This window comes from Pantherophis guttatus, chromosome 7, assembly GCF_059756535.1.
Source record: "Pantherophis guttatus breed Tessera chromosome 7, ASM5975653v1, whole genome shotgun sequence".
Taxonomy (NCBI): domain Eukaryota; kingdom Metazoa; phylum Chordata; class Lepidosauria; order Squamata; family Colubridae; genus Pantherophis; species Pantherophis guttatus.
This window is the reverse complement of record NC_142069.1, coordinates 80,576,180-80,595,371: the sequence shown is the minus strand read 5'-3', so window position 1 is coordinate 80,595,371 and position 19,192 is coordinate 80,576,180. Positions and strand designations below refer to the sequence as shown.

Below are 19,192 nucleotides of genomic sequence, written 5' to 3'. Positions count from 1 at the left end.
AGATCTGTATGTCTGGGTATCCTCAGAAGTTCTGGGCTGAGTGTAATAATGTTACATAATATATGATCTACCTCCTTAGGGTTATTTATCTAGGTATGCACTAATTTCTCAAAACTCAAGATATGCATCTCAATTTGGGACTTGAAAACTAAGAGTGCTTGACTTACAGGCATTGGCCATCAGAATTTATGCTAACTTTATTTGACGTTAAATTATTTGTCCAATTCTTTATTTTATTTTTTTCACTTTTTGGCTTGAATTGAAGGGAATCTTTAGAAGAAAAAAAGCAAGAAGAAGAAACACTGACAAATGAGATTCAAACTTCAAAGATCAGAATAGCCAAAATAAATGAAGAACTGAGTAAAGTTGTTAGTGATTTGCAGAATGCTAGAATTGATGTCCATGAAGGGAAACGCCAGCAGAAGAGGGCAGAAAATTTGGAGAGCCTCAAAAGATTATATCCTGATTTTGTGGTAATTAAATAGACTAATTCTTTTAATTTCACTTCACTTCATTTACAAATAGATAGCTCCTTTAATAGTACATTCTACTTGGTTATTCGGTAATACCGAACACTAGTAAAAACAAGTTCAATGCCATGGTAAATGCAGCAAGAACTGTCAAGACAGATTAGTAATATTTTTCAATATGAGTTTAAACCAGGTTTCCCAAAGTGGCCAGTACTGATTCTCAAAGGTTGATGGGACTATCCAAAGCTTTGGTGATGATGATGTTACATTGCACAATCATCCAGATGTTCAGACTGGATTTGGCATTTTCATCCATCTATCAAGTCCTTCTCAAGGACCTGGGATGGGCAGGTGTTAAAGGTATCATCACAGGATGTAAATTATTCCAAGAAAAGCTGCCTTTTGTGCTTGACTGATAGTGATTTTGTTAATGCCAATGGTTTTTAAATGGTGGCTGCAGTTATTTGTTATAGTATTATTCATAGAACTACTAGTTAAAGAAGTATTTATTAAATATTTTTCATATAATAAATGAGCATAGATTAAACAATCTGAAGCTTCATGAAGGGGGTCGATGAGCTGAAGAGTTTCGGAGGCCCTAGTTTAAACAGAAGCAAACCTTAAAACAATTGACATCAATTTTTAATTTTTTTTACGGTATGTACAAACATATATATGCTACCTACTGACCAGATGCTAACAATTCACAATTATAAAAACATAAATAGTAATATCTGTTGTGAATTAAATACTATTAAAATACTATCTATTTGCCTAATTAGCTTTATCCATTCTAAATAAGTTACTTTCCTAAAGGTGGGACCACCCTGACCTGGGGCAGCAGGCTATTCCCAATTGAGCAGGCTTTGAGTATCTGCAACCCAGACCTCTTGGAGTGAACTCATGGCACTTGCTATGGTTAGGATATATTAAGTGGTGCGTTCATTAAGTGTTGATTCACTGAATCCAGTCGGAGCGGCTTCTGGGCCAGCTGGAAGAGCAGCCCACATAGAGCAAATTGCAGTCATCTCACAACAAGATAAGGAAGGACTTTGGGCCAGGAAGGCCTAAAATTGACAGATGAGTTGAAATTAATCAAAGGTTTTACTGGGCACAGCTTCCTGTTGCTACTGAAGCAGGAACTGCCAAGAATGTGTAACTGCTCCTTCATAACTATGTGGAAGTGGTGGGATTTTGCTGGGATTCAGACTCTGTTCCATACCAGTCAGTCTCTTGCAGTCTCCAGGTACTGAGTCAAGACCCCCACTGCATCTCCTGCTTGGCATGCAGTGGGGAAATACAGCTGGATATCATCAGTATACTGTTGATATCTCACTCAGCCCCTCCCCTTAGCGTTAGAAGCACCAAGGCTCAACAGCTTCACATGAATGTTAAAAGAGGCAAGGGAAATTAAGTAGGAAGGCCTTGATAGAGAGGGAAAATTCCTTACCAAAGCAACAAGGAGGGAAATACTACTTAATCTCAAACAAAAGGAGGAATGCCAGAATGTCTCAGATAGGCACCTCGCTAATTTTTATTGTATAAAAGAGGACGAAGTAATCAGAGTAGCAAGATTCTATTACTAAAAGCCAATTTTAAGGTACTTTTAGTCTTAATAGGAAGTAATTTATTGGGCTGACTTACATTTTGGGACTAACAAAAGAGCAACCTTATCTGTTTGCTGTATTACCATACACGTTTATGGGAAGTTCTTGACAACTGGTGTATCCCATCAGTTGAAGTAATTTTATGCAAAAAAGTATAAATACAGGTAGTCCTCAACTTACGATCACAATTGAACTGCGAATTCATGTTGCTAAGTGAGACATTTGTTAAGTGAGTTTTGCCCCATTTTACGACCTTCCTTGCCACAGTTGTTAAATCATTGCAGTTTTTAAGTTAGTAACATGGTTGTTAAGTGAGTCTGGTTTACCCATTGACTTTGCTTGCCCAAAGATCACAAAAGATGATCACATGACCCCAGGACAGTGCAACCATCATAAATATGAACCAGTTGCCAAGCATCTGAATATTGATCAAATGACTATGGGATGCGGCAACGGTCCTAAGTGTGAAAAATGGTCATAAGTCACTTTTTTCAATGATATTGTAATTTTGAATGGTCACTAAATGAACTGTAAGTCGAAGACTACCTGTAGTTGCAAATTAGTACACTATTTTTCTTTTAGGTTGGAAGACTTGTAGACTTGTGTCACCCCATCCATAAAAAATACCAGCTTGCTGTCACCAAAGTCTTTGGCAAATACATGACTGCAATTGTTGTGGCCTCAGAAAAGGCAGCTAGAAATTGCATTCGTTTCCTCAAGGAAGAAAGAGCTGAGCCGGAAACATTCCTTCCTCTGGATTACCTTGAAGTAAGCTGTTTAAAGAAAACATAGTAGCATTTATTTAATTCCACTCACTCAGAATCTTTCATGGAAAGATCATGATATTTTAAATTTTATTCATCATTTTTATTGTATTCTGACATTTTTTCCCCTGCTTTTGCAATACAAGGAACTCAAGTCATTTTCTGTCTAGTATGAGGTTTACCCACCCCTTTTTATATGTAGGTTGAACCAATCAATGAACAGTTAAGAGAAATAAGAGGAGCAAAACTGATGATAGATGTCATACAAACATCTTTTCCTCCATTGAAGAAAGTTATTCAGTTTGTCTGTGGAAATGGCCTTGTATGCGAAACAGTAAAGGAAGCAAAACAGTTAGCATTTGATGGCCAACATCGACTGAAAGTAAGTACTAGGCAGCTGAGTTTTAAAATATAGTTTTTAAATGATCTTTAATAATGGTTTTGCGTGTTAGTCAAATAAGCTTTGGCTTGATGAAACTATATCATTTGAAGATACATCTGGAATGTAGATGGTCAGGCTGTACCAGGGGTGCTATTTAGCAGGTTCTGACAGGTTCTGGAGAACCGATAGTGGAAATTTTGAGTAGTTCGAAGAACCGGCAAATACCACCTATGGCTGGCCCCAGAGTGGGGTGAGAATGGAGATTTTGCAATATCCTTCTCCCAGGAGTGGGGGGAGGGGGAATGGAGATTTTGCAGTATCCTTCCCCTGCCATGCTCACCAAGCCATGTCCACAGAACCAGTAGTAAAAAAAATTGGATTTCACCACTGGGCTGTGCATGCACGCTGGAGTTGGGCTAGGGCAATGCTCACGTGCCCACAGATATGGCTGCATGCCACCTATGGCATGCATGCCATAGGTTCGCCATCACAGGACTAGTCACTCTTTGTCATTCCAACCCATCTCATAGGACGGTTGTTGGGAAAACAGGCAGGAGAATTAGGTAAGTTCACTGCCTTAAATTATATATTAAAAAGGCAGAACAAAAGGGTGGTAGTAATAAGGATGATGAAAATAACTAGTTATCTTTCTAATATTCTGTGTCTGCTTTTTCCCAATTCTCAGACAGTGGCTCTTGATGGAACTTTGTTTTTGAAATCTGGAATAATTTCTGGGGGCTCAAGTTATTTGAAACTAAAGGCTAAATATTGGGAAGAAAAAGAAATAAATGAACTTAAGGAACGAAAGGAGAAACTAATGGATGAACTAAAGGTAAAGCAACAAACTTTTATATGTGGTACTACGTTCTAATAAAAAAGCCATAAAACTATCAAAATTAAATAGTTGATTTCACATTATTTTTAAATACTTAAATATTTAAACAAATTAAACAAATATTCAACGTATTTAAACAAATACGTTATTAAGGATGTTAAGGATGAAGAACTAATTGAGAATTGAAGGCAGTGGTAGTAGATAAAAGGAAAATACCATGAATGACGTAGTCCTTAACTCACAGCTAATCTTCCAGGCTGGAATACATCAGTACAAATAGAACAAAATAGGACTAAGGATAAAATGAAACATCTTAAATAAATCCAGAATGTAATTTCAAAAAGGATCCTAATTTACACTGAGCTCCACTTCCCTAGATGAGCATTTCTTCTGATTCTTCATCTCTTCTCCAGGTTAAGGCATTTTTTATTATCTGGCAAGATATGCCATTTCCTCCCCAAATGGAAGGCTTAAGCACAAAAGTGGAGAGGGAAACATTTCAATTTGAGTGTCTTCGGCTTTGCTGCTCTCTTCCCACTACCTAGATTGACAGTTTTAGGTTTAAATGGATGAACTCTTTCATTTTTGGATTTTGTAGGATATGTTCTGTCCCATTATTACACTGTACAACATCTTTCCATAGATCTTACTGAAAATTAAACACAAGGAGGCAGATTTAAAGCATTTACAAGCTCAGTGCCAAGGAATTCAAACACGATACAAATATTCACAAAATGAACTGGAGATTCTTAAGAAAAAACGTCTGGCTAATTTCTACAAGGTAGAATTAGGCTTTCAAATTTTCTCATTTGTCTGACTTTTGCCTAAATAATGTAATTTTAATCTCTTATAATTAAAAAGTTTGTTTTTATTTTTCTTTTTGAAAATCTATGTAGTATGTTCTATGTGTTGTATTGTTTAGGTAAGTTACAGATTTTTGTTTTAAGTTTTGCAGTATTTTTTTATGATATATTTCTTTAATACTGTTTATTAAATCATGGCCTTATTAATCAATTAAAGCAGTTAGAATAGTCAGCCAGTAAATAAACCTAAATTTTCTTCATGTTTATTTCTCTTTAGGAAAAATCTATACTGGAAAGTGAAATGGTTAATATACAGTCCCAATACACCATGCTGAATGAAGGAGTTTTACAAAGAACTGAAAAAATGAATGAGCTAAAAAAAAAAATTAATGAGGTATATAGGTTTTCCATTATAGCAGCACCTGGAATTGTAGCTGGCTTGCTTATAGCATTGGGTTGGGGTCTTTCTATTCTAGCTAATAGGTTATATTTTCAAATAAAGAATATTCTTAACTCTAAGAAGCCATTTTTATGGAATGTGACCTTGAATGTGATCACCTGCATTCTCTTGCAAAGCCTTGAATGAAATTTTACATTGTATCAAATTTAAATTTGGTCATGTTTTTGAAATTAGAAACTAACAATAGTTGGATTCCTAGGTGAAATATTCAAATATTATAAAGTAAATAAGGGGTGGAATCCATGCAGTAGTCCAATGACTTATTTTTGTCTTCAAAAGAATATTAAAAACAAATATTTTCTTTCAGTGTAAAACTGATATGGAATAGAATATTGTTATTCTCTGAATGGAAACATTAAAAGTAGTAACTGCAGAATGCGTCTGAAAGGATATAAAATCACAAAGTTCAGTTTAAAATGCAGACAAACTTTTAAAATATTCTTTCTATCCTGCTTTGAGAATTTGTTAGAAACAGAATGAATCTCATTAAGTTTCATAACATTTTCCCAATCATTTCAGCAAGAGTAAGTGATATTATAACAGCTTAGTAAATTGAAATTAATGTTTGTATAATATTGGAAATGTGAAGAAGAGGAAATGCCACAGAAACCAAACCACAATTCTTGCATTTGAGATAGTGAAAGACCACAGTGATTTTGTCAGCTTAAAGAAGAAAACATGTAATAGCAAAATAATTCCCCTAATAGTTTTTACCTAGAACAATTTTCTTATGCTATAAACAACATAACATAACAAAGGACATATTTTAAAATTCCTGTGTCTTATTCCATATTACTTCATAAGAGAAGTGAAGCATTCTTGTTTTTAGAAAGTATATTTTATTCCTGTACTTCGGATGGTGGATGGTATTCTAATAGGTGGAAGACAATGTTTTTCATGAATTCTGTGAAGAAATTGGTGTAGAGAACATTCGTGTATATGAAAAAGAACACATACAAAAGCAAGAAGAAGTTGACAACAAGAGGTAAATATTCAGAATTGAAAAATAATACTCATTTAATAATTTCTTTGTTAAGTGCAGTCTTTAATATGTTTCATATCTGGATAGGAAGAGGAAGTTCTTGCAAAGATAAAATGTTTGTGTGAGTAGAAAAAGGTTTTTTTTTAATAAAATGAGGTAGATGAAAGGAGAAGTAGAGCTTTGGGAAAGAAGTAAAAACAGTTAATATCCTTTAGGTTTGGATAGAACCATTGCTGAACTATCTGGAAAAGTTTGACATAAGTGCATTTATTATCTATGTAAAATATCCAGCATACCACGGTCTGCAGCATTTAAATATTTTATAAATTTTAGGAAAGAGTTTTCATGAATTTCCTGATAACCCTGTTACGTATTTCTTGCGTGAGAAACAAGAGTCCCTATCCTTAGTAGTTGATAAAATAAATTGAGTTTACATTCTCTTCTATTTGGCAAAACTGTGTTTGGCTAGATCTGAATTTGAAAACCAGAAGACAAGACTAAATACACAACTTGAGTTTATTAACAGTCTTGTAGAAAAGATGGTAAAGAAAAATAGCATGCTGAAGGCAGAGATTCACAAAGAAGAAGCTGAAATAATTCACCTGAAAAAGGTAACTTATAGTTTTATAATAATTTGAAATATGTGCAGGTCAGTTAAAAATGTAACAGCACTTCTTACTGCAAATTATTAATGATTATAGAAACACCAGTAGGACTATATTATACTGTAAATTAATAAACTAGATTCTAATTTAGAATCAGGGAATTGTAAAAATGTAAACATACTTTCTCCATAATTTATCTTAATCAGAAATCTATATATGTTTTTTCTGATTTATTTATACAAAATTACATGAAATCTGTTTATACTGATTATAAAAAGAAGAGGAGAGTATATAAATTTTGCAGATTATGTTAGCCGCATCCAGCAAGTCCGAATAGCAAGAATGATGGTGGTTGGCGTTTTAACAGTATCTGGAAGACTTAAGATGCCTCTGTCACATCTTTAGATTAGTACTAACGTATAAGTGTGATTTATGAATAAATTACTTGTAGATGTAGATTATGTATTGATAATTAACAATGAAATACAGACATTTTTTACTGTAACTGTTGTGTAAAATTTCATGTAAATATCAGTATATGCATGTTTGAGAAGTTAATCATGACAAAATCACATATTTTGATATTACCATTAATCTGTATTTGGCATCCTTCATTAGATAGTCTGGTGAAGAACTTGTTTAACAACTGAGCATTTCTATTTAAAAAAATGACAAATGTTTTTCCTATATAGGATGAAGAAAACTTTTTACAAATGGTAAATGAAGTCATGGAAGAATTACAGCATCTTAGGGAAAGGCAGAATATTAGTAAAAGCGATGTTGCAAAAGCACAGAGTGAAGTTGAAGAATCAAGGAAGGCGTTATTAACTTTAAATAGGTAACTGATTTTTGTTGGAAAGATAATTAATTTCAATTAATTAATTTGAAATGGTCTTGTGAGCCTCTCACATTGCCTTGAATTTTAATTCACTATAATAATAGATCCTCTTTCAAAGGATGGAGGATAGCATCCAGTTCTCGACTTCATATTTTGCATATTCTCTTAAGGTGGAAGTTTAATGCCTTGGAAAATGCTTTAAAATTTACCTGGACACTAATTCAACTTTATTGTTTCAGTGATGCAAATTTTAGTGATTAAGATATTTGGAGGGATAAAAAAACTCAGATCTCTGGTAACTCCACCTGATCTGCTCCAGTGTGAAATCCGCTAGCTCCCAAATCATTTGAACCATTTAAAATCTGCAATATTTTTATTTACCAAAATAAATATTTTAAATATTTATTTTAAATTTATTTTATTTTTATTTAATATTTATTTATAAGTAAGGATGCCCTTTTAACAATATTAATGACTGAATGACAGGCAGTGAATTCTGACAGTTCACTTTCAGCAGACATACTAGTTCTGTATCTTGACATTGTTCATCTCATTCTCATCAAGATGGAATTCTTTCCACTCTTCTCCATAACTAATGCTTAATGTTCTTAGCGGAATTTTATCCTTTAATTATCTGGTATAGGATAGACTTTACCTTGGACCACATACCTTTTTCTATAGGCTGCTAAGACTCTGTTTTGAGGCCTCTCAGATGAATCTTCTTGAATCTCTCAGCTATCTGTACTATACACATCCATACACTTCGTTTTGCACAGCAAAGTAAATTCCCAGGACTCCCACATCTTAGCAGTAATTCTTCAAAGTACACCTGAATTAATAGAATCCTGGAATAATCTCCTCCAGAGCAAGGATCTTAAGAGTTAAATATTTAAAAGCCATTTTGTATTCGTGTATTTTTGTGTTAGAGCAGTCTATCTATTTATTATTTATTTATTTATTTATTGGATTTGTATGCCGCCCTTCTCCCGAAGGACTCAGGGCGGCTCACAACAATAAAAAACAGAAAATACAAAAAGTTAAAAGACAGATTAAATCAGAATATCCAATAAATAAGGTTAAACATGGGAATACAAATTCAGATTCAAGATTTAAGAATTTAAAAAGCTACAAAATCAGTTTAGAATCAGCTCTCTTAGTCTAGTTCTAAGTATTGCTATTTTCTTTGTTCTATTTTCTTTGTTGCTATTTTCAGAATCTTAAGAGAAAATTCAAGGCATATATATTCATGTCTATGCAACATGCCATTATAATACTTAAGGGAACATTTCCAAATTTCTTTAATTAGCTATGTCTGCGTTGGATGCTTGGACCCTTAAAATATTGCCTATAAAAGCTCTTTAGATAAAATAATGAAAATTTTGTTGGATTACAATATTTAGTAGATGAACAAAGCTATATATCTGTGTCTTTAAGAAATAGGAATCACTGGTAAAAATATATTACTATTATATAATCTTATAGATTTATTTAATCTATACATAAAATATGTTATTGTATTCTGCATATTTACTGTAAACTTGAATGTTAAAAAAGCAGAAAGGTAATGTGAACATTCAATAAATATAAACAAACAATATCCTGTCTATGTCAATAGATAAATATCTGAAAAAGTTTAAAAATCTAAAAACTAGATAATATGTTTTGAAGTTTTCAAACTTTTTCAGGCTGCAGAACTTTTTTCTGTTGTTTTTTGTTTTCTTTTTTAAAAAAAACTCTTGGAAACCCTGATCAAGAAGTAAAGATGTACTGATAAAAAACTGACTGCATATAAATGAATCTTACCTCTTATGGAACCACAGGCAGGGTATTTTGCAGTTTGAAAAATTCTGGTTAGTGTCAGGCGCAAAGAATTGAAACCATTTGTGTAGGTTGCAGCATAAACAATTTATTGAAGCCCATACAGAAAAGTCTGATCAACGAAGTTGGTGTTACATAAGAGTCAGTGGAATTCAAGGGAAGCTGGACATGGATCTTTTGTGGCAATGTAAAAACTCTAAACTGAAGATGCATTTTGCCCCACTCCCCAGTTCTGCCTCCTCTTCTCCTACAGTTAGTTAGTTTATCTCATTTATCTCACTACTGGAATTTTCCAATGAGCAATTAATGTCCTGAATTTGGGCAAAAAGTGCTGAAGATCTAGAATGCTATGTTACATTTAAGATCAATGCTGGTTAAAAGCGTAACTGAAAAGTATTCTGAGATTGCTATTTTTTCTAGTGTATTAGGGCAATTGAATGTTACATGGAAAACTTTGTCATAATTGTTTTCGAGTTTCAGAAATACCAATGTCACATTTTATTTGCCTTTCTTTTGGTGGCAGAGAGTTAGCAACATTACAAAAGGAAGCAGGAGCTATTGAGACCTCTCTGGAACAGAAGAAATTAGAAAGGCATAACAGGCTTCTTGATTGCAAACTGCAAGATCTAAGGATAAACCTTCTTTTGGGATCTCTGGATGACATTAGTGAAATTGAGGTATGGTAACCACCTTTGTGGCAGAATCATTGAGGAAATTTTAGATGTTGAGAATCTGTTCATAATTGTAAACCAATTGTAAACTGCATCAAACTAGATTTTTAAAAGCTAGAAAGTGATTATTAATATTGCAAATATGAGAATTAAAGATACCAGAATTGAAGAAGCTTCTTGATTGAGAAGCAAAATGTCTTCAAGGAAAAACAAAGTCCAGTTGCCTTTTGAAAACACACCTTTGGGATGAGAATTAAAGATTGCTCATTCTGCATCATTTTTTTTCTGTTCAAGTTTTTAAAAATACATAATAAAGACATTTTAATCCCTCAAATGTTGGCTAGGTTCAGAGAAGTGAAATAGTGTTGCTCTTTTCTTTATTTTAACTCTCACATACTGACTTTATTTTAACTCTTAATATTGACTTAACTATTTGTTACAGCTGGAACCTGATACTGAAAGCACAGAAGTCTCTGCAGATATCTATGAAAGAGAGGAGGCACTTCAGATAGACTATAGCAGTGTTAGAAAACAGTTAAAGGTAATATAATGTATACTCTTTCCATATATAATATTGATTATTACTCTAAGCAATTTACAACGGTGTGATTTGCTTAAAGACCATGTGATTCAGACTTAGGACTATATGATTTGCTTAATAATCACTGTAACAAGTAGTAAAATCTGTTGCAAAATCAGGTCTGGTCATATTTATGACTGAAATTCCGGTCCCAATTGCAAATATAGGTTGAGTACTACCTGTAGTGTATAAAAAACATTTTCTGTTCAACTGAATACAATGGCAAAAACACAACATGTTGCTGTGGTTTCCTATGTGGCCCATAATATCTAAAGCAATTCATTTCAATTCAAGATGTGGGAAGTGGTATTTCAGTCAAGTATATTATGATTTTTATTTAGGACTTCATAAAGAAATCTTGAAAGTGCCTTTCAGTGAATAAGTTTAGGTGCCCTTGTAGGTTACACTACTTCAGGTTTTTTTAAGCAAGTGCTTTAACTTACAACCAGACAGTTTCACATCTGGTTTGATTCAGATTCCAAAAATTGAACTTTACATAGTTAGAATTGGGTAGTTTTAGTTTCATGCCTAGATAAGATTATTACTGAGAAGCTTTATTTCTCCAGTGAACAGTGACTATAATAGAAGTGTTTACAAGGTGTGGTCCTAAAAAAAAAAAGATGGCCATCATAAGAATACACTTGAAGCTCAGCCTAGTTTTATCACACATAAAATGTAGGCAGAACTTTGATTGCACCACTGTAGCTAACATCTTGACATTTTTTTCCATATCCTGCAGAAATCCCCAGAATATAATGGGTAAACAAATAATACAGGGTATGACTTTCAAAAGACGCATTTCAACAGCCATGCTATAATTTGTGTTCTTTTCTATCTTTAGTTTTTTATATTATTTTATCATATTATTTAATGCTATAGCTGCTCATAGATTCATTCTACTTACTCTTTACCTCTTGAGACTTCTAATCAGTCCTTAATGGCTCAGAAATATTTCTTGGTTGTTGTCATCACTAATTGTTTCATTTTACAATTAGGAATTGCAATCTGACAAAGAGATTGAGACTCACTTAGAACAACTTCAGCAAGAAGTGGCATGTGAAGAAAACATTTTGTTAAAAACAGCAGCACCAAATCTCAAAGCACTGGAGAAGCTTCATATTGTTACAGGCAAATTCCAAGAATCCCTCAATGGTAATTAATGCTCAACACTTTTTCATTAATTATTTGTGGAATTGAGGCACATTTCTAGCAGTTCATTTTGTTTTATCTCTAATTTAAACTTTTGCTAGTGAATCAGATTTAGGCTCCAGTTCAGTTTAACCTTGTATGTATACATGTATGTTTATAAATATAGATGAGCATATTGTACTCTGCACCCTTGTACATTTAAAGGCTTCAAATACTTCAGAAAGATCAAGAGTAGCAGCACAAAAAACTGTAGTGCCAGCATGTACAGCAGGACACAAGTGTGTATGACTTTTTGTTATTTCCCACTGTGTTCATGGCTGTATTGTAATACTGCTGAATAAAGAGAATAGCTACAGTAAATAATATATTCTTATCAGAGAGAGGGTTATTTTGAAGGAAGGACAAAAAAAATCAGGGCCAAATATTGCCACTTGAGGCTTATTTTTTAATTCTTTTCCTCCATTAAAAATATTGCCTATACATTGAAATAGAATGTATGTTTAAATTTTAGAGTACCCTATTACACATATTTATAATAATAGTTATTTTTGTGTTTGCTGATAACTTAAGGTGAGGTAATATATTTACTAATATCAATTCTAATGCTTAACTGCTACATTTTATTCCATTTAATCCTCCATAGCATTTGAAATCCATAGGAAGGAAGCCAGATTATGTAGGCAAGAATTTGAAAAAGTGAAAAAAAAGAGATACGAGAGATTCAGCCAGTGTTTTGAGCATGTGTCAGTCGCTATTGATCAGATCTACAAGAAACTTTGTAGAAACAACAGCGCTCAGGTTAATATTTCATTAATATTGATTAATTAAAACTGGACATTTGACAATAGATACATCATACATCACTATTAAGAACCTGTTATTAATTTATGTATGCCGTTTGCATACTGGGTAGTATACAATGAAGCATAAACAATACAATGTAGTTGCAGAATGAAACAACAAATACAGGTTAAACAGTTAACATAAAACACCGAGAGGTACTTTAAACTTTAAAACACGAACACCTCAAAATTCAGTAAAACTTTCCTAAGAGGTCTTTTAATGTCTTTTAATGGAAATATAAATAAGAAGAGGTCTCATGCAGTGGTGAAATGTAAATTTTGTTACAACCGGTTCTGCTGAAGAGGTTGTTAAAAAAATGCTTTTTAAGCCTCTGACGATCCTAGCTGACTTGCCTGATCAGCAGAGGCTTTGTTTTTACTTTTAAAAGCATTTTTTCTATGACCTCTTTGGCCGAAGAGGTTGTAGAAAAAATGCTTTTAAAAATTAAAAAAAAAGCCTCTGATGATTACGCGGCTCAGCTGGGCAATTGGGGGGGGGAGCAGGGATTTCTGCTACCGGTTCTCCGAACCACCCACCACCATCTCGGGCGGTCCAGTCTGAGCCGGGAGTATTTCACCCCTAGTCTCATGGCCTCAAAACCAACAACAGGTAAGCTTGAAGAATGGAAGGCATTGCATCACAGAGAGTTCTTACCAAAGAGAGGTTTTTCTTTTGTAGGAGCACTTTGAAGGGTTGCATATAGCCATGGCAAAGTATGGAATGGTGTATTTGGGAGGAGGCAAACTTAATAAATCAGTAACATGATTATTCCAGAGCATACTTTTAAAAATACATGCAGGTATTGATGCATCTTAAGAAAGTGCATCTATGTAGTGCAGGTTGAATCCTTTTCCATCATTTCTCATACAAGCTTCAGACTCTTGCCATTCTGACACCAAACAATTTTTGTGAATTTGTGAACAGAGAGATAAAATTAGGTGTTCTCAGAATTCTGGTGCTACCAAATCCCAGACTTCAGATATCTCCTGGTATCTGGGAGAATGGGAAGCTCATTCTAAAACTGAGCTTAACGTCCTCTACTTCTGAACTGAATGAGAAAATGTGTCTTGTAGGCCTTCCTTAGTCCAGAGAATCCTGAAGAACCTTACTTGGGAGGCATCGGCTATAACTGTGTAGCTCCTGGGAAACGATTTATGCCAATGGACAACCTGTCAGGTGGAGAAAAGTCTGTTGCAGCTCTGGCTCTTGTGTTTGCGATGCACAGGTAAACAAGCTGGATCTTGCTACTGTTTCTGGAAAAGTAAGGTAATGTGAGAGGGATCTTTTCTACTAAATTGCTCAGATCGATCATGCCTTCTCAGAGCTTCGAACTCAAGGCAGTGATGGCACTTCAAAGATTTCTAACAGAATGAGGCATTCTTTGGGAGCATATCTTATTTCACTGGCAAGAATGAGCAATCTTGCATAAATTTAAGACAAAATAAAATCTCCCTTCCCCCCATCCATAATTCACATTTCATTTCATTAAAAAACAGGGCCCTATTCTGAAGGTGAAATGTATGCCATACATCTGTAAAATTAAACTTTTGTATATAAGCCTAGATTAGCTTCTGAATTTGATTGTAACTATATTTTAGGAGAGATGTTTCTATTGATACTTGGATACATCAGTATATTGATGTCATCACTTAGAATTAATGATCGTATGCAATTTTGCAAAATATGAAATAAATCAGGATTGTTTTTAATAAACCCATAAAAATTAGCAAGAAATGTCAAAGTTAAATATCCTCAGGTTAATAATAATAATATGTCTGTAAGGATCAATATATTTTTGATGTTGAATATATTCTTGATCAATATTCTGCCATATGCTGCTGACTCTAAACTGCTTAGAGAGGACTGTAAAGCATTGTGAAGCAGTATATAAGTCTAAGTGCTATTGCTATATTAGCCTCTTTTCCAGCAAGCCGGGTTGGCCTAACACTTTTTAAAATGTTTTTAATTGTCTGTTATTGTTTTTAATCATGAGGCCAAATTTATATATATCTTTTTAATTGTATTTTAATGTTTGTAGTTTATGTTTTTACTTGGCTGTTCACCGCCCTGAGTCCTCAGGGAGAAGGGCGGTATACAAATTTTAAAATAAACAAATAAACAAACTAACTAACTAACTAACTAACTAACTAACTAACTAACATAACTCCAGCTGCGTTAATACTATTATTACCAGTAATATGTGAAGTACCTGATTAATTTCATATGGTGTTTCATCATTTCTGAAATAAGACTAGTAAAAATATAAAATATAAAATCAGCTTTATAATTATCTATTATTTTAAATATCTTTGTACATTTAAGGATATTTCACATATCTTTAACATTTCAATTTAGTATTTATTTGTTTTTTTTATTTATAGAATTTATTTGCTGCCCATCTCAAAGCAAATGATTTGGGGGGTTTCTAGCATTGAAACATTAACATCCTAACAAATAAATGTCTTTAAAAGACTAAAAATAAAAATTGTAATATCCTTAATCTTGACATATAAAAACGTGAAATGTAATAGACTATATCCATAGAAAATAAGCTGGCTTTTGAGGCATACCATTATAGATATGTGAATTAATATTACACCGTATGGTCCCAAAGAATTCCTACAAAATTAATCCATCCAGTGATGAAAATACATACACCTAAAATTGTCTATGGAGATTCTAAATCATCCTGGTCATAGTTGTCCCAAAGGTGCTTTTTCAAAAGGCAGCTGGACTTAGTTTTTCTTGAAGACGTTTCACTTCTCATCCAAGACCTTCGTCAGTTTGGTTCTCATCTAAGAAGCTTCTTGGATGAGAAGCAAAACATTTTCAAGGAAAAACAAAGTCCGGTTGCCTTTTGAAAAAGCACTTTTGGAATATACCTAAAATTAAAAATATATAACAAAAATATTGTACCTTTAAAAAAAGCAACAAAAATAAAAAAAATTCATAGAGGACAAGTTCACCACATTCCTCCTACACACTTTTGTTAATGAAATTAAAATAAATATTTAAGGCAAGACCCAACAGAGAGTAACACAGACCAACCAAAAACAAAATATGAAAACCTCACCCAAGGGAAAAATAGGCATTTCAAAATGGTGACGATTAGTCACTGAGATCCATAAAATGTTTACTGTCTTCCATGCTGGCCAGATAGAAAATTCTGATAATTTTTTTTTATTTAGCCAAGACAGCCAGGGAAAATTTCTTTCTCAGAGAGATCACAATAGACAGAGATCAGGAAAGGTCTGGAACTTATCTTCTTTAAACTTCAGTGAAGAGATTTCACATGCCTTTCCCAAACCATATCACAAATTGTAAACCTGATAAATTTGACAATAATTGGAGGAGCACTCAATCTTCAAACTGATTCTAACTGTGTACACTTCACTGATTTCCAAATCCAGTTCAGATGATAATAACTAACTCTTGAAAACATTTTCCCCAAACTCAGGCAAAAATAAGCCTCCAGTCAGCTTTCCATGTACTGTAATCAAGGCTTTGTCCTACAAAGCTAAATTCTTTACTTGTTTTTGAATTACAAAGATGGCAGCCTTCAATTCACAGAAACTGACCTCTCACTAATTTTTAATAAATCATTTAATTGTGTTTACGTTGTTTTTTTCAGTTTTAGGCCTGCTCCATTCTTTGTTTTAGATGAAGTTGATGCAGCTCTAGATAACACAAATATTGGAAAAGTAAGTCATCCATTTCTCTGTTTGATGTAGCTATATCCAATATTTATTTGTATAACTCAAGGTGGAGTATATTATGATCTCACCCACTTGCCCATCAAAACAACTCTGTGAGATGGGTTGGGATGAGAGAGAGGGGGGGATTGGTCCAAAGTTACCCAGCTCGCTTTCATGCCTAAAGTAGGATTAGAATTGTATCCTGCCTATCTCCATCAAGGTCATCTTCCTGACTCTCTACAAGACATTGACAAAAATGGAAATAATGTTGAAGAAACAGTGCCAAACATTTATTGCATTGAGTTATCCAGTGTGGAATTGTCTGTGGTGAGTTGGCCATGGCCAGATGGCCGTGAAGAATTGTCCCATTCCTCTCCAGACTGTCTTCCTCCAGTAACATCTAGCACAGTGGGCTCTGATTGGCCCCCATCTTTAGGGGCCTGGAAGCATGCCTTCTCAACTCTCAACCCCCCCTTTCACATTCCTCTTCCTTCTCAGGAGGAATTGCTTTATTTTGGATAGAGCTCCCAAGTTAATGTTAAAGTTATTCTGCGTAATCTTGCAATATATTTTTAAATGTCAATTACCTATTTGGGAGTTGTACAGCACTCAGTTACCTTATAAAGAAATAAATTTTAATAACTCAGAAATAAGTTATTTTTATCATGGTGCATTCTTCCTCTTTTAAATTTAACACATTTAAACCATAAATATAGCAAAGGAAATTTAAATATGTACTTTAGTGTTGTAGTACGTTGTAGTGTTGTAGTACGTTAAATTAAATGAAAGAGGAAAGATAAATGTTACATTAAAAAAATGATGATAAATGTTGAAGATGATGGCACAAAAATGTTGCACCAAGACGATACATGGATTGGTTAATAATGTACAGGAATGATAGAAGAGATGTAATTATAAAGCAAAAAAGAATTTGAAATGATGTATGTAAATAGAAAATCGGGGCTGCTCGAATACTGTCTTAGATTGAATTGAAAATGGAAACAACAAGGGAGTGGAAAAGGAGAGAGCAGTAGAGAGAGGGAAGGAGGGGAGTAGGGAGGTAAGGAGAGAGAAGGAAAGAAGGGAGGGAAAAGGAAGGGGAAAGAAGAGTAGGAGAGAAGGTTAGAAAGGGAGGAAGAAGAAAGGAGAAAGGAGAGGAAGTAGAAAAGGGAAGGAGAGGAGGAATGATGAAAGTAGAAAGAGATAGAAGAAGGAAGGGAAGAGGAAAGGTGGTAAAATAAAGGAGAGGAAATGGTAAAAGAGCAAGCCCGAACAATTAACAAATGAAAGTAAAAAGATAAGATGAATGAATAATGATTAATGATGGATAAGAGACTGTATATTTAAATATGTAGATGAAAAAAAAAAACTTTTTATAGTGAATGATATTGTATTTCATATAATTAGCAATTTTCATAGCCATCTCTTTTTTTTTCCTCCAAAAAGGTATCAAGCTTTATTAGGCAGCAATCAGAAGAAAGGTTTCAGATTATAGTTATTTCTTTGAAGGAAGAATTCTATTCTAAAGCAGATGTTTTAATTGGAGTCTGCCCTAAAGTAAGTAATGCTTTTCCCAACTTATTTCAGAGATGAAAAAGAAACCCTTCAATTAAATGAAACTTAAATGATTTTGAAAACTATCCCTGTATCATTACAATAAGATAATATGTCTCTTCCTTTTTCAGCAAGATGACTTTATGTTTAGTCAGATACTGATCCTGGATCTTACTCGATATCCAGACTCTGAGGAGAATGAAAGGCAGAGATCAAAGAAGAGCTCTCTGCTTTAATGCCTGTTGGTTCTACTAAGTTATACATAAAGTTATATGATCCCTGTTGCACTGGTTAAATGTAGTTACTAAATCACTTAGTTCAGTTTAAAACAATACCATGAAATATTTAATGTAGAACTGGTAAAGTTTCTGCATTATGTCAGCGAAGTATATTTTTTGGGGGTGAATGTTGATAGTTCATATCTGCAGTACCCAAGACCCAAACTAGAAATTCAAACAAAGGAATAGTGTAGTACATGTAATAAAAAAAGGGGGGATTGAAGAAAACAAGACTTTCTATTCTGTTTTTCTTGTAGTTTTATCATTAATCTGAAAGATCCTACATGTGTACATATTCCCAACAGCAACACATATAAAGTCTCTATCAGACTAAAGCAGTAAGATTAAGAGTAAATACTATAGTATTTAGGGAAGGGCAGTATAGAAGGCTATAAAGCTTTGGTTGCTTTTGTGTATTAGTTTTGTCCTTTAGTTGTGCATTTTTTATTTGATCCGGGCTTTGGGGTGGTATTAGAAATATCTGCATGTAGGTCACATCTGCCTATCATTCTGGTCACTATAGGACAAACTGCCAATTTGGGGGCATCTATAGACAGTGTGATGTACTCATTGGAGATTCCAATTAATAGTTCTTGATGTAGAATGAAGTTTTTCCACTGTATACACTTGCGTTTGAAGATTGTTAAATAAAACAATTCTAGCTTTCAGATATCATGGTTTGTTTCTGCTATGAGTCTTTTCTATATGGAGAGCTAAACTTTATTGCAAACTGGAGTGACATTTACCATCTAATTTCATATTAACATAAATTAAATTTTATCTTAATAGATTTTTATTATATGACGCTGAGAAACATCATTGCATAGGTAAAGGATGCATTATGCTTTATATCAGTTC

General features: G+C 33.6%; 1 protein-coding gene across 4 annotated transcripts in view; it reads left to right on the top strand.

Moving 5' to 3' along the window:
* Window positions 1-19,009, top strand: part of SMC1B (structural maintenance of chromosomes 1B) — a 40,004-nt gene extending 20,995 nt beyond the window's left edge. For 2 of the 4 annotated variants that reach the window (XM_087873292.1, XM_060684121.2), the window contains exons 10-26: window positions 266-473; window positions 2,660-2,845; window positions 3,044-3,223; window positions 3,909-4,055; window positions 4,702-4,839; window positions 5,139-5,255; window positions 6,200-6,306; window positions 6,773-6,914; window positions 7,601-7,746; window positions 10,088-10,241; window positions 10,678-10,776; window positions 11,811-11,967; window positions 12,608-12,762; window positions 13,881-14,032; window positions 16,439-16,508; window positions 17,949-18,059; window positions 18,188-19,009. In XM_087873292.1, coding sequence (XP_087729418.1) covers window positions 266-473; window positions 2,660-2,845; window positions 3,044-3,223; window positions 3,909-4,055; window positions 4,702-4,839; window positions 5,139-5,255; window positions 6,200-6,306; window positions 6,773-6,914; window positions 7,601-7,746; window positions 10,088-10,241; window positions 10,678-10,776; window positions 11,811-11,967; window positions 12,608-12,762; window positions 13,881-14,032; window positions 16,439-16,508; window positions 17,949-18,059; window positions 18,188-18,292 — 2,374 coding nt within the window. In that variant the 3' untranslated portion in view covers window positions 18,293-19,009. Of the gene's footprint in view, window positions 1-265; window positions 474-2,659; window positions 2,846-3,043; window positions 3,224-3,908; window positions 4,056-4,701; window positions 4,840-5,138; window positions 5,256-6,199; window positions 6,307-6,772; window positions 6,915-7,600; window positions 7,747-10,087; window positions 10,242-10,677; window positions 10,777-11,810; window positions 11,968-12,607; window positions 12,763-13,880; window positions 14,033-16,438; window positions 16,509-16,722; window positions 16,830-17,948; window positions 18,060-18,187 lie in introns of all 4 variants that reach the window. The other 2 variants (XR_009620682.2, XR_015728775.1) reach the window with 2 other exon arrangements.
* Window positions 19,010-19,192: the final 183 nt, after the last annotated feature.